This window comes from Notothenia rossii (genome assembly GCF_949606895.1).
Source record: "Notothenia rossii genome assembly, chromosome: 1".
NCBI classification, from domain to species: domain Eukaryota; kingdom Metazoa; phylum Chordata; class Actinopteri; order Perciformes; family Nototheniidae; genus Notothenia; species Notothenia rossii.
This window is the reverse complement of record NC_136912.1, coordinates 29,902,132-29,916,465: the sequence shown is the minus strand read 5'-3', so window position 1 is coordinate 29,916,465 and position 14,334 is coordinate 29,902,132. Positions and strand designations below refer to the sequence as shown.

The 14,334-nt window shown below is 39.0% G+C and overlaps 2 protein-coding genes across 5 annotated transcripts; both read right to left on the bottom strand.

Annotated features, from left to right (window-relative positions):
• Positions 1 to 1,189: 1,189 nt before the first annotated feature.
• On the bottom strand, positions 1,190 to 8,487 carry LOC307032726 (Fc receptor-like protein 5). Of its 2 annotated transcripts, none has more exons than XM_079670918.1 (13): positions 8,289 to 8,487; positions 8,180 to 8,206; positions 7,939 to 8,065; positions 7,674 to 7,849; positions 6,404 to 6,593; positions 5,952 to 6,058; positions 5,594 to 5,866; positions 5,197 to 5,502; positions 5,021 to 5,122; positions 4,904 to 4,931; positions 1,948 to 1,996; positions 1,752 to 1,817; positions 1,190 to 1,331 (listed from the first exon to the last, which is right to left on the bottom strand). In XM_079670918.1, exons 1-13 carry the CDS (start codon positions 8,317 to 8,319, stop codon positions 1,248 to 1,250), a joined length of 1,566 nt encoding a protein of 521 aa, XP_079527044.1. In that variant the 5' UTR covers positions 8,320 to 8,487; the 3' UTR covers positions 1,190 to 1,247. The 2 variants fall into 2 exon arrangements, with proteins under 2 accessions (XP_079527044.1, XP_079527045.1); XM_079670919.1 differs by having other exon boundaries at positions 5,021 to 5,089.
• A 144-nt stretch (positions 8,488 to 8,631) lies between these two features.
• On the bottom strand, positions 8,632 to 14,300 carry LOC307032736 (Fc receptor-like protein 5). 3 transcript variants are annotated; one of them, XM_079670941.1, is made up of 11 exons: positions 14,174 to 14,300; positions 14,058 to 14,084; positions 13,584 to 13,865; positions 12,588 to 12,884; positions 12,212 to 12,484; positions 11,775 to 12,107; positions 10,206 to 10,259; positions 10,006 to 10,116; positions 9,889 to 9,913; positions 9,719 to 9,800; positions 8,632 to 8,871 (listed from the first exon to the last, which is right to left on the bottom strand). In XM_079670941.1, the coding sequence occupies exons 1-11, from the start codon at positions 14,226 to 14,228 to the stop codon at positions 8,851 to 8,853; spliced, it is 1,560 nt and encodes a 519-aa protein (XP_079527067.1). In that variant the 5' UTR covers positions 14,229 to 14,300; the 3' UTR covers positions 8,632 to 8,850. The 3 variants fall into 3 exon arrangements, with proteins under 3 accessions (XP_079527067.1, XP_079527066.1, XP_079527068.1); XM_079670940.1 differs by lacking the exon at positions 8,632 to 8,871 and having other exon boundaries at positions 8,878 to 9,800; XM_079670942.1 differs by lacking the exons at positions 8,632 to 8,871; positions 10,206 to 10,259 and having other exon boundaries at positions 8,878 to 9,800.
• Between the last annotated feature and the right edge of the window lie 34 nt (positions 14,301 to 14,334).

Here is a 14,334-nt window from a genome sequence, read left to right as displayed (position 1 = left end):
CTGAAAGACTGCGCGAAGGAGAGGCGGAGTTTAGGAGCCAGGAAACTTCCGCCTATGTGATATCAACAAACAACATTATGCAAGTCATTAGTTTTAGAAACTTACTCAGAAATGTTGATTTTGTGTTTATGAAAGTTTTCTTTTTTAAATAGGCTAGGCCTATATTTACTTTTGAGATACTGAGTCCTTGTATTTCGAGAAAGTGTCTCAATTATTTGCGATACTACTGTGAAACTAAGTAATTATTGACAAGATAATAAAATAATGTATTTATTAATTATTTTTGAGATACCAATTCATTTAAAAAAAAAAAGGTTCTAGTTATATTGAAATATTGAGTCATCATTTTTTAGATAGTTATTCTGCAGATACTATGTGATTATTTGGAAACGTTTTTTTTTGTTATTTTAGATACTAAGTTGTTCATTTAGATACTAGGTAATTATAAGTCAATTTATAAACGTTCTTGTTGTTTTGAGATACTAAGTCATTATTCTTAGATACTAAGTAGTATACACTTGCTGTGGCAAGTGGCAGTTCTAGACTAATTTTACTCTGGGGCCGTGATGGGGCCAATCATTTAATGGATGGCCACATTTAATGCAGGAAGGAGATTTTAAAATGTTTAGTTTAGAATAAAGTTTAAAAAAAAGAGAGAGAGCACGCTGCAGCAGTGGGGTGGGGGGAGCCTCGCTGCGGAGAAACTGTGGACCTCTGTCGCCGTTCAGCGCAACTTAAATGATGACAAATAAAAAATCCCTGTTAACTTTGGCCCAGGTTACAGCACAGTAACTTAGTATTTTACATAAATTGCATATCATAGATTTGTTCTTTTGGAAGAGGGGCCACAGGGGGTCCAAGCTCCGCACTGGCGCTCTAGAACCGCCCTTATTGAAGAGTTTCTTGTTATTTTGAGATACTCGATTTTTTTTTTTAAAGATAGTAAGTCAAGTTTTCTTTGTTGCTTAATCCTCTTGTGAAAGTTTGTCATTATAATTATTTATACTAATATGATCCTTTTGAATCACAAGGCTGTTTTTGTGTTATTTTGATTTTAAAACATGTATTTATTTTTCTCCTACTGACAGAAATGGGCTTCAATGTTGACTAGTATCCTTACATTATACCACAATACATTAGCAATAGATAAGTAATCTCTCCTACTGAAAATAAACACGACAGAGCAAAGCCTTATGAACCAATGTTTATTTAACCATGCAGCACTCTGTTTATAACAGTTTGAACCCTCAGGGCTCATCCACTGGTTCATCCTCCAACGTCTTCTTCTCCTTCTCAATTTGGGGCCATTCATCTACAGAGGCTTCAGATGCCTGTGGGGAAAACAGACAGATGAGCAGATGAGGGTGTCTTTTTTCTTGTTTAAATAACCAGCTGATTCAAGTGGTTGAGAGAAAAGCAGACTGATGCAATTCCTCTTGTCTCTGTTTTCAGGCTGTTTAAGTAAGGAAATACCTGTAGAAGAAGTTGTTAACACAGCCTTGGCAAGAATTGCTGGCACAACGGCCCAAAAAAAGGATGATGGACAGTATCTATAGTATAGATTATATACTATCGTTTCAGATATGTAGACAAAATGTTGCTAATATTATAGTCTTCTTCTAGCCAGAGGCTCATGGCTGCAGCGATTTCTTTTTTGTCGTTTCAAGAAACTGCATACCCTGTTGTACCAGTAGAATTACAATGAGCTAAAAGATTACTATGAAATTTGATATAAATCATTTTGATCCCACCTGATCAAATTCAGCACCACTGGCTGTGTTCAATACATCAGCATCCTCATTGTACTCTGACAAATCCTGTTAGGGGAGAAGAGCTCTGTGTCATTATTTATCCAAATGAAAATACAATGTGCCATTATTAAACTGGCTTATGTGAGAGTGAATGATAGGGGAAAGCGAATACGATGAAACAGAAATGCTGACTAACCAGCTCATCCTCATATGCAGTCATCATTTCCTCCATCTCAAAGCTCAACCTGAGAGGAGTAAGGTGGTAAAATATGTCATACAGGTTAATACATTTGTAAAAGGTGCAGTGCCATAGCAGAAAGTAATGTGATATAAGCCTAACTACATAAGTTGCTGATGCTATCACTGAGGTCAGGGGAAAGTGGCAGTGTTGTGTTTTGGAATATAGACCTTTAAACAACCTGAGGACTAGTGTACATTCCAGTTACACCTAAATGAAACATGATGATTTGTTGGGGACGCGATAAAAAAACAAAAACATGATAACGTTTCTTCGTCTGCCAGCGTCATACCCTTGACATTTGGCATTCGCAGAATCATGTAGCAAAATAATATGAATATGAAAAGATACACTGAACAAACATATAAATGCAACGCTTGCTCCCAGTTTTAATGATCCGACCCTTGTCAATTAACTACAGGGGTACCTCAGGGCTCTGTTCTTGATCCCCTCCTCTTCTCCTTGTACACAAACTCGCTCGAATCAGTCAGTAGCCCGCATGGTTTTTCATACCACTGCTACGCTGACGACACCCAATTCATTCTGTTCTTTCCCCGCTCAGAGACCCAGGTCGTCGCACACATCTCTGCTTGTCTAGCTGACATCTCTCAGTGGATGTCTACTCATCACCTCAAGCTCAACCTTGACAAGACTGAACTGCTTTTCTTTCCGGGAAAAGATTGTCCCACTCTTGACCTAACAACCAACATTGGCCCCTCTTTTGTTTCCCCGACTCAGACTACATGGAATCTGGGTGTGATCCTAGATAACAAACTGTCCTTCACTGCAAACATCGCTGCTACAACCCGCTGCTGCAGATACACGCTTTACAACATCAGGAGGATACCAGCCAATCAACGTGCTGCAGCCAAACTATAAAATGGTTCTCCTCTCGCCTGCAGTCAGCTGTGATTTCAGGTGTTCATGCACCTTATCATATGGCATGTGTCAATAAATGTTCAAACTAAATTAATTCTCTCCTGATTGAAACATCATGTGTTGAAATAAACAACTGCAGTGCAAAATAAAAAGTGAATTGCCTAATATTTTTGTTGTGGAATCAATTAATTTCTTTCTTTAAAAGGCAAAAACATGAAAAAGCTAAGAAAAAAAACTATTGAATACAATATATTTGGAGCAACTTAATTTATAAATGGTTGTCAACTTAAAAATGTGTGTTCACAATGATGGTAATTAAGTACATACAACTTAAAATTCCTTTTAAATCATACGTTAAATCTAGTTGGAACAACTTAATTTTTTGAGTTATCAACTTAAAAACTTGTATCCCGAATGAGGGTAATTAAGTACATACAACTTAAGATTCCTTTTAAATCATGTGGTAAAACTAGTCGGAACATCTTAATCTTTTGAGTAATCAACTTCAAAACTTGTATTTATGCCACCAATTATTAAGTAAGTGGTAATTAAAAACACCTCTGATTGTAGAGGAAAAGCCTTCTCCCCTAACTCAAATAACTTTGTTGCTTCAAGACAATTTCATTAGAAGTTGTCTTAACTCAATAAACATCGATGCAAACTGTTGCGTTGATTTTCTTTGTTGAGCCAAGGCATTTGTTTTTAGAGTGTGGCACTTGAAATGTTTTGGCTCTATGAAACCTGATGTACTTATATGATTCTGTTTTCTTCAAGTTTGTACTTTGTTGGTCGAACGCACTTATTGTAAGTCGCTTTGGATAAAAGCGTCAGCTAAATGCAATGTAATGTAATGAGCCTAAATCAAAGATCTAATACTTACGTTCTATGTACACAAAAGGCCTATTTCTTTCAAATATTGTTCACAAATGTGTCTAAATAGGTGTTAGTGAGCACTTCTCCTTTGCAGAGAAATCCATCCACCCCACAGGTGTGGCATATCAAGATGCTGATCAGACAGCATGATTATTACACAGGTGTGCCTTAGGCTGGTCACAATAAAAGGCCACTCTAAAATGTGCACTTTTATCACACAGCACAATGCCAGAGATCTCACAAAATATTTTACTTTGCAGAAACTCTAATTGAACATCAAAATGTTGAGCTCGAGTAGGACATGTTTGCTTTTACTCCGGACATTCATAACTTTCCTAATTCTAGAGATATTACCCATAATTCATCCAAATGTTCGCCTATAGGAACGAATGGAGAAACCCATCAGACTTGAAACATCTTCATGCAACTTCAACTGCTCCTTCATACTTTCACTCAGAAACCTCATTCAAACTTTAAAATGTTACACATCTTTCTGACGTTGTTCATATTACAAAAGGACATTCTTTACGTTTTTGTTATTGTATCCCAAAATGTATTCCAAACTCACTGTTGATTCTGTGAGTCTTAACTGTGAACGAGAGGCTTTATTTGGAGCTATTACAAAACCAGTTGTTGTTCCTGTTCAGAGTTGTGTACCATGTTAACACAGGATATCATTACACATCCGTCATTTCACATGTGTGAGCATAAACCCACAAAACCATAGATGAACCGGATTTAACATTATTGTTGATGTTTTGGACCCTTCTATGAAAGTTGTGGTTTTATGGCACCCAGCATGGAAGCAGGGTGTGTTGTTTTTCTTCACATAGCATAGGCCATTGTTTCTTTTCAGTTGCTGATGGTTGATGAACTGACGACATATTATTCTTTCCTGGGGAATAAGAAGCACAGTTCTCTCTTCACAACAGGAAGTGACAGCTTTATGTGAAATCGGGTCATCAATTTTCTTTTTGCGCATGTCTGCTTTTGGTTGAAAGTGACAACTTTGAGAGAGAAAGGAACAGGGAGGGTAGAGGGGAATCTAACTCGAGCCACTGCAGTAACCACTCAGCCTTCATACATTTGGCGCAACACCTACCAGGTGAGCTACCAAAGCACTGAGTATTTTGTGTAGGAATTGAACAGAGAAAAAACTCACAGAGTCTTCTCTCCGTACTGCCTTCGCCCTGAAACAAGAGCAAAAAAAAACATGATCTCACAGAAGCAAAGACAAAGTTGGCACATTACCAGATAAAAACATGACTCAGACACTCACTGTATATCCCTCCAATGCAGCAAGAAATGGAGACCAGGACAACCAGGGCTGTGAAACATCCAAAGACAACTGCCACCACCAAGACAGGGAAACGATTTAGCACTGGAGGAGCAGGGAGAAGAAATAAACGTGCAGTTCTCACCTGTTACTCTAATCAATCATTGTATGAACTATACCTTCTTTATCCATGTACAGCCTTTTGCTGCTTATGGTGGTGTCATTGTCAAAGCTGTTGGACACTTCACAATGGTACGTTCCAGCACTGCTCCTCCCAACAGACAGCAGGAGTCTGGACTCTCCTGGATGCTGGTTGACCACATAGTAGAAGCTTCCTCGACCACGCAGGAGGGTATTGTTGAGGAACCACTGGTACCGTGGAAAAGATCCCTTCGCTGCCTTGCAGTAGAACCTCAGGTCAATCACAGCATTGTTTTCTCCAATTTCATAGTCGTAATGCATCGTCACTGGCCCTCCAACCGGGACTGTTGGAGAACAGAGGCGCCATGGATGAACATTAAAAGAAAGTAGTCAGTACCACAGTTTTGTGTCAGCAGTTTCAAATAAATCACATACCCACTTCTAGGGGAATCCATTGACTGTACTCAATCTGGTCTCCATTGTTTGCCTGGCACTGGAGCCATCCCATTGGCCGGTCCAAGACCAATGGGAGCTTAAATGTGGCGTTTCTATCATCAACCGTCGTATTGGCAACCAATTCTGTCCTGTTGTATAGCGAAAAGGTGACAGGTGGAGACCCTTTTGCGGTCTGACAGGCGACCACGGCAGAATAGTTGTGGGAATCTTCCTTTAACACGGTGAAGGAGATGTCAGGGATTGACACAAGGTCTGAGGGAGTAAGATGGAGGAGAATGTTACCTTTCAAAGAGCAATATCATAGCTTGAACCTGAGAGATAATAAAAAACAGCTAACCTTTGACTGTGATTACCACTTCAGAGCTGTTGCTGGAGAAGACAACTGTTTCGTTAAAGTGGTTGGTGGCAATACAAATGTAGGAGCCACTGTCTTCAGATGTAGTTCTGAGGGTAACACAGAAATCATTTCAACAGATTTCCTTTTACTCGTTGAGTTATAAATAAGCAGCCTTTATGAAAAAGTATGGGAGAGATGGGAAATGAATCAGAGACCACAGGAAGTTACTTAACCAAGGTGCATCTAACATTTTCATGATAACAGAACACCCAGACAACTACCCAGAATCCCCATTACCATAATGTACCGAAAGCATCACAACCAATAACCACTCTGTGCGGAACTAGTTTGATGTATGTACTAAACGCAGTCACTACACAGTACAGAATAGTTATCCAAATACCAAATAAATAGATAGCAGCTGTAGACAATCTCAATAGGAATACACTGACCCGTAGATCGAGAGATGTTCATCAACAAAAACATAGCGGAGACGAGACGGAGAGACAAGCCGACCGTTCAGCAGCCACGTGTAGGAGACATGATTTCCAGCTTGGGGCTTACAGTAAAGATCCAGTCTCTTCCCCTCAAAAAACTCCTTTGGACCTGAACCGACAACAATCTCTGCCTCATTCACCGGTTCTGCAGGTAAGAGAGAGCAAAAAAAAGGTAAACCCTAAATAATTCTTATTCCAGATATACAATAATATTTCTTAAATGATATATAGTGTCTGAATGTATAGCTAGTTATACTGCTGCTCTAAGAATGTCAGGTAAAAGTCTCAATCAAAAATAATTTACAGATAAAGTAATGAAACAATGATATGCTCTGATCATACTCATTAGAGAATTCACCTTGTAAGTTAAATGCATGGAAGGACAACCTGCAGACTGAAGTTTCAGATGAAGATTGGAAAAAAGTTGGCATTGCTGCTTATATCACGTCTATTAATACGCGACTGAAACTAATACAGTATAAATGGTTGATGCGAACAAATGTGAACCCGGTTGATTAAACCGATACAACAAAAACATACCATATACATGCACAAAATGCTCAGAATCAAGGGGAACATTAAGGTCTTCTGGGAAGAGGTACAAGGTACAGTAGAGAAGATCATTTCAAAGCAGATTTGACTGGATCCAAAGTTTTTTCTGTTCAGTTTGTATCCAGAAAAGCATAAATATAGTAAACATGAGCGAGCATTTATAGACCTCAGCTTGCTCTACTATGCCAAAACCTGTATTGCATTATTTTGGAAAAAGGCTCACAGCCAGAGCATCACTTATTGGTTGGGACGGATGCTGTCAGGCCTCCCATTGGAGAAGATATCTTATATTAAGGTCCAGACAGCATGTGTTTGAGAATGTATGGAGGCCCTTCAATGATTATGTAAAGGATCTGAATTTTGTGTTTTCTTTTTATGCATAAGGTTTTCATATGATTGCCTTGTGTTATACGGATGAAGCATGATTCTTTTTATGTCTCTTGTTTTTATTCTTGCTTATGTGTTATACATTTTTTAATTAAAACATTGTGGGAAAAAAATAATGTCAGTTCAAAGTCTTGATTGGAAACAATTTACAATTAAAGTAAAGAAACAATTATAAATACATACGGACAAAATGCCCAAGCTGAGACGAATAACGCTTACTTAGGTTACTGTAACAGGGAAGCCATTTTGCAACACATGATATATTTCTGGTAATAAAGACACTCACCAAGGACCTTCAGGTACTGAGTGTAGCTGACAGTGGGCTCTATGTCAGAGTTGTTCTGAGCCTTGGCCACACACTCCAGGTTGCCCTCATGGTTAGGTTTAACTACAATGGGGAAGTTTGCAACCATCCCATTCAGGGAGGTGTAAAAGCCCAACTCCTTGCCACGGTCACCCTCCCTGGAAGATGTTGATATTTGTAAGGGATTTGCTATCAATACTTAATGAATATTAATGCCATGGTTAGATATAATATGAACAAAACTCACTTAAATAACTGCAGCAGGATCGTTACATTCTTCGGATAGATTTCCAGTTTACAATGAAAATTAGCAATGCTTTTCACCAAAGCCACTGAAGGGCCCATAAGCTCTGGACGCCCCAGGATTGACTGACCTATCAAAATACAAGATACATTTGAAAGAATGCACAACCACTGTAAAGACTAAATAGAGTCACACATTTGCACTTGTAGTAACTGAGCATACAATAACAATACAACTGACTTACTGCTCTCCTTGCTACAGCAAAACAACCCTGTAGAGAGAGGGGAAACAAATGGTTTTGTAGTCGTATCATTTTAAATGTAATGAAGAGCAGTGTGTGGTGAGTAGCTTACCCAGTATGACCACAAATAGGGAAGCAGACATTCTTGAAGAAAACGTATTAATTTGTACCTAAAAAATTATTACGCGTTGATATGCAAGAGGTCTGACAGTTTGGAGTGTGAGTGAAAAAACACACACACACACACACACACACACACTTAGAAACATGTGCAAATAGCTGATAGTGCCACACGACACCCCTGCAGTACCCTCCCTCGTACCATCAAAAGAGATAGTCAGTGGTGTTATATTTATATCAAAACAACATACGTCAGAGGCAATATGAAGAGTTAAAGGTGTTATCAACCATAATTGATTTTATTGCTTTGACTGAAAACAAAAAACAAACTTCACTTAAAATTACATTTTTTATTTGTAAACACATGGCAGTATACAGCAATTGTGCTTTAAACATGATCTGTCACTCTTTTTAAATGAATGTTCCACCTTTTTAGTCATTACTGTCACCATACCTGCAGAACAATATATAGCTACAGATATTCTTTTTAAAGAAAATACAAAATTAGCATGAAGGGATGACCAATTTAACAAGGGTGATATGATCCTCCTGTGTCATATTGTGGTCTCTACGGTCTAAAATAGAGAGAGAAGAGAGTTATACATTGGCACACTGTGTCTTATGTATTAAAAACAAAATATCACTTTATTTCAGCATACAGAGATGGTCAATGCAGTTTTATTCGAAGAATCAAGAAGTAACTCAATATTGATTTACAGTGATTGTACCTTAGTGCAATTTTTAAATACTTTGTATTTCTACTCCATTACAATTCAGAGGTAACTCGTGTTTCCTTTTACTCCACTACATTTATTTTGTACCTTTAATTACATTGCAGATTTTGATAAATGATGTGAAATATGTTCAACACTTAAATCAGACTTTAGTTACACCTGGAGTAAATTCAGAAGCTACCCTGCAGTATACAAAGCTACCTTTTCCAGCTGCGATAACACTTTAATTAATCAATAATTATAATCAAAACATATCATATATATTATTCTGAAATGAACCAATCTGCATAATGACTTCTTTTACTTTGGGTACTTTAAGTATATTTTGATGAAAACACTTTTCTACTTTTACTTGAGTAACATTTTGAATGCACAACTTTTACTTGTAACAGGGTATTCCTACACTCTGGTACTTTTACTTTTACTCAAGTACAAACTCTGAGTACTTCTCCCACCTCTGTATCATTTTGAGTTTTTAGGAGAAAATGGACCCGGGAGATCAACTTGAAGTTTAACATTTAAACACTTCGTCCATTTTTCCTATAAAAGCTATTAATCATATGTCAGGCATACATATTAAATGATAGAAAACTAAGAGATCTATTTAAAGTAAAGCAATACTGGACAATGTGTCATAATTCATTAATTTAAAATGATGTGTTTATGTGAGGTCTGTGTCAGAATGTACCTGATTCTGAACAACCAAGTCTCTGGACAAAGGTCCGTCCTGTTCGCTGGACGTGGATGCAGAGAGAGGAAGTGTGTCAAAACTGGGAGAGAAGTCACAAACATTGTTGAACAGGTTAATAAGAGTTATAGATCAATAAACCTTGTGAGGTCCATTAAGATAAAACGTACCCTATTATAGCAACTTGGTCATGATCTGTAAATAAATGAAGGGTGAAGACACAAAAACAATTAATATAAATGAACTGATTTTTATTTCTCCCTCACACACACAAAACACACAAATACCTTGATTCTGGTCGAACATCTTGTATATGCAGCCCAGGGCAACTGCCAATGTCACAAAATGAAAGCAGCAGAACGCAATGGTGAGGATCTCAATGGTGTTCATGAAAACCTCTATGGAAGAGAAGGGACAAGGTCACTGAAGTATAACAAACTGCAGGGCAGCATGTAAGACATTTAAATACATAATATGGGATTTTTACGTGACGGTGTTTCAGTGGAAGATGCTGCTTCAGGCATGCAGTTGAGGATCCTGCCTGATCAAGAGTAAAAAATGGTGATGTGGTACACTAACTAGTGCAGAAATCCCACACAAAGAGGACATTTTACAAAGGCACGTGAGACATGTTAGAAAAAACATTTAGCAAGATTAGGTGTTTTGGCAATTTGGCAACCATAAAGTAAAGCAGTTCGCTTACATCACTGGCGTTAAGATTGACGAGATGAACTAGCTAAACACAGCAACGCATCAAGCAAGTGCAACAACAGAGGACATAGCAAGGCAGCTCATTTTACTTACGAGTTTAAAGAAACAAGACCATCTTGGCTTCTATCTCAAATCATTTTATCTCGCAAAGCTATTTCCAACAACTTCAAGCCAGTAGGATATTTACTAACTCAAGTCACACAAGTAAAAAGTTACGCAAAAAGAGTCATACCACTGCGAATCATAAGTATGCTAATTATGTAGCTGGACCTAGCAGCTGGTTAGGTTAAAGACGGAGGCAAACAGCTAACCTGGCTATACCAAAGGTCATAAACTTCAGCTGCTGGTACCTCTAATATGTTGTCTCGTTAGTTTAACCTGAACAAAGAATTCAAACGATTTCAATTATTCTCTTCTCCACTTTTTGACGACCTCATAGTGACTCCACTATGTCACCTTGCCAAGGTAGACCAGGATAGCTGTTTTGATGAGCTATTTGTTCCCCCTTGTTTCCAGTCTTTATGCTGAGATAAGCTAATGGACTGCTGGAGGCATATTTACCAGACAAACATGAGGATGGTAGCAATCCAATCATCCAACACAGTCTCATGGCATATCGCGTTGACTATCATGTTATAGTCACGAAATTAATCTATTGATTCGTGTTCACCAACACGATTTCGCAATTTTTTTCGTGTCACACAGAACGGTTTTAAAAGCAACGTAAATAATAACAAATTATTAGAAGGAAAAACAGATTACAAAAAATACAGATTTCAGTACTCTGACAGAACGATTTTAGAAGCAATGTATTTCTATTGTTAGTATGTTTCGTGCCTGCACCAAATAATAACAACTTAAAAGGAAAAAAAAATGACAAAAAAATACAGATTTCAGTATTCTGAGGATCTGAGCCTCATTTATTTTCCTTTTTTTGCGGACGACAAAAAAAATCTGACATTATACAATTTAAAATAAAAGGGATAGGGTTAGGCTTATGGTAAGATATTGAGTAAGAAAATGTTTTTATGAACCACACAGCTTCTGGTATTCCAAGACCCGACCGTACCAAAATACGTGGTGCAGGCACGAAACATACTACCAATAGAAATACATTGCTTTTAAAATCGAAAAATCGAGAAAAAAAGCGAAAATCGTGTTGGTGAACACGAATCAATAGATTAAATAAATGTTGTGACTATAACACGAAATGCCGTGAGACTGGGTTGAATCATCATGTAATAAAGATAACCACACTTCCCAAAATGTCAAACCGTTTCTTGATTATACATTTTTTGGACACCAAGATTTTTTGCACACTTAGTCTAGATCTATTTTTTTTTACCTGTAACTTGGACCTGCACGGCCTCACTCTCCACCCAGTGCCCTGAGTCATTGTAGCTGTCCCTGGCCCTGCAGCGGTAATACCCAGACTCCTCTGGTCCAACCTTAGGCAGAACGAGGATCCGTCTATGGTCAGTTAGGGCATAGTGAGGCGGGTCGGGCTGAATATGGGAGTCCCTGTGAGTCTCAGGGGGGAGGACAGAGTCGTTCAAGAGCCAGGAGTATTCAGGGAAAGTTCCTCTGCTGACTCCACAGCTCAGCCTGGCAGCGGTCAGTTTGGAGTCAGCTCTGTAGAGATATTCAACCTCGACTTTCACAGCACCTCCGACTGGGACTGGACAAGCAAGGGGAGGGAAACAACGTAAATATTAAAAAGACCAAAAAGGGTAGGCCATCACAGAGAGACACATTTCTTTGACATGTCGGTGTAGCTCATACCCACTTCCAGAGTCAGAGGCTCACTCATCAGCTTCTGCACCTCAGTGTTCACCAGACATCGAACAGTGCCCATGTCCAGCCCCAGCACCACAGCGACGGAGAACCACACAGCAAGGGATTCAGTAGCTGTGACTGATCCCACTTCTTTGTCATCCAGTAGAAGAGAGATGTTGACCGGAGGACTCCCTCTTGTTGACCAGCAGGTCACGTTGCCACTGAGACTGGTTCCCGGATTTGAGATGGAGAAAGAGATTCTTGGTTTTGAAACATAGACTGGTGGAGAGGAGAATATACAATACATGTTAGGCTGCAGTGAAACAAAACTAAACAGAATATCAAGCAGGTATTCTTTTAATATACTTTTGTTGATGTATACCTTTGACTGTCACTTTGACCTCAAAGCTGCTTGAGAACCTCCTGGTGTCCTGCACAATGGACCAAGCCATGCAAGAGTAGTACCCAGCATGCTCTGGAGTCACCTTCCCCATCACTAGCTTGTTCCCAGTGTGGTGAAAGAGAGGAGAGGTTGAAGAAGTTACTTCCTTTCTGTTGAAAAACCAGGTGTAGGAGAGATGGGAGCCCTTTGTGGCACTGCAGCTCAGTTCAATACAGGAGCCCTCGTAGGCGACTGGGGGATACGGTTCAGAGGTCACTCTGGTGTTTGATGCTGGAGCTGGAAGTTTGGGAATGATTGATGGTAGGGGAGGAAAGGTTCAAGTTTTTAAATGATTTTTTCCAATAAAATAACCATGATATTGAAGGATATTGAATAGTTTTTAACTGTATGCTGTATTTAAAATATTGGCACTGCTTTCCTTGCAGTCAGACAGCTACACCGTTTATGTTTCTGACAGGGAACTGAAGCCTTTATCTAAATCAGGTTACTGGACTGAGGAGGTAGAGCGGCCTGCACTATGTGGTTTGATCCCTGGCTCCTGTAGCCTACATGTTAAAGTGTACTTGGCCAAGATACATTGCTTGTGAGTTTGATAGATTGATGGCTTGTCTTTTACTGTTCTAATGAAAATCTATTATCTCGCCCAAAGCGACCAGACTCCATTCAAAAAACCTGAAATTGAACTTACAGAAAACAGGAATAGCCTGTCTATGGCTGCTCTGATTGGGTTGTGGTTTGACTTTGATCATTCCGAACAGGAAATACAAAATATATGTATGTATTTTTTGATCTGCCTTTCTTTTGGGTGGTTGAAATAACTTCTGTCTCTTCCTCCAGATTTGTGTTCTGCCAACGGCCTTCTACAATAGGCAATACACTGATTGTGGAAAAGTTCTGCATAAAACATAACTGCAAAATATCCAAACCCTCTCTCTAAATCTCTAACAGGATATTTAATCTCTGTCTCTTACTCACTGACTACAGTCAGCTTGATGCTGTTGCTGACTGCTGTGCTTCCTCCTGTTGTCGCCCTGCAGCGGTACGACCCCTCTAATGCTACAGTAACCTTCAGGTAGAATGATGCAGGTTGTTCCCCTTTGAGATCAGCGATGGTGGCCATCAGGACTCCATCACCCCCCATCAGCTCGTATGTGACTGGCAGAGACGAATTAGGTGCAATGCAGCGTAAAGCCACACTGGAGCCGAGGTAGGCCATGACTGGACCAGTCAGGACTGGGCGAATAGAGATCGACCCTCCTGAAGAAACATGATAAAACAGGTAGTGTGGTTGAAAAGTACCCATTACAAGTTTTAAAGAGATTTTGAGTAGTTAAAGGCAGCACATTATTTGAATTAGCGATAAGATTAAAGAATAACATCAGAGAAGTCCTAAAGCAAAAATATTGTCCAGCTGAGCTCCACATCTGAAGGACGACTATACAAACTTACCTAACCTGATAAAGAAACTGGCCAGAGCTGAAATCAAAAAACACATTATAGTAAGAATATGAATCCACTAAAATATAAATATATAAAACTATTGACAATAAATTAGACTAACTCACCCAAAATTGGCAGTAAATTAGGAGTTTGTACTCTCTTCATAACAGTGCTCCGCATTTATCTTTGACATATGTTCAGTCTGTGTGTTCGCTTGCATGTGTGTGCGCGGTGTGTGTAAAAGCTAGGGGTGTTACACATGTGTTGGAAGTAGATAACATAATAG

What these genes read in the sequence shown, in the direction of transcription:
- LOC307032726 (XM_079670918.1), bottom strand. Translation starts at nt 8,319, where the DNA reads ATGTCTGCTTCCCTATTTGTGGTCATACTGG. An exon ending in ATCCTGCTGCAGTTATTTAA is followed by an intron (nt 7,850 to 7,938) that starts GTGAGTTTTGTT and finishes AACATCTTCCAG; the next exon opens with GGAGGGTGACCGTGGCAAGG. An exon ending in GTGGTGCTGAATTTGATCAG is followed by an intron (nt 1,332 to 1,751) that starts GTGGGATCAAAA and finishes TTTTCCCCACAG; the next exon opens with GCATCTGAAGCCTCTGTAGA.
- LOC307032736 (XM_079670940.1), bottom strand. Translation starts at nt 14,228, where the DNA reads ATGCGGAGCACTGTTATGAAGAGAGTACAAACTCCTAATTTACTGCCA. An exon ending in TTCCACTGAAACACCGTCAC is followed by an intron (nt 10,117 to 10,205) that starts GTAAAAATCCCA and finishes TCTCTTCCATAG; the next exon opens with AGGTTTTCATGAACACCATT. An exon ending in GACCAAGTTGCTATAATAGG is followed by an intron (nt 9,801 to 9,888) that starts GTACGTTTTATC and finishes CTTCTCTCCCAG; the next exon opens with TTTTGACACACTTCCTCTCT.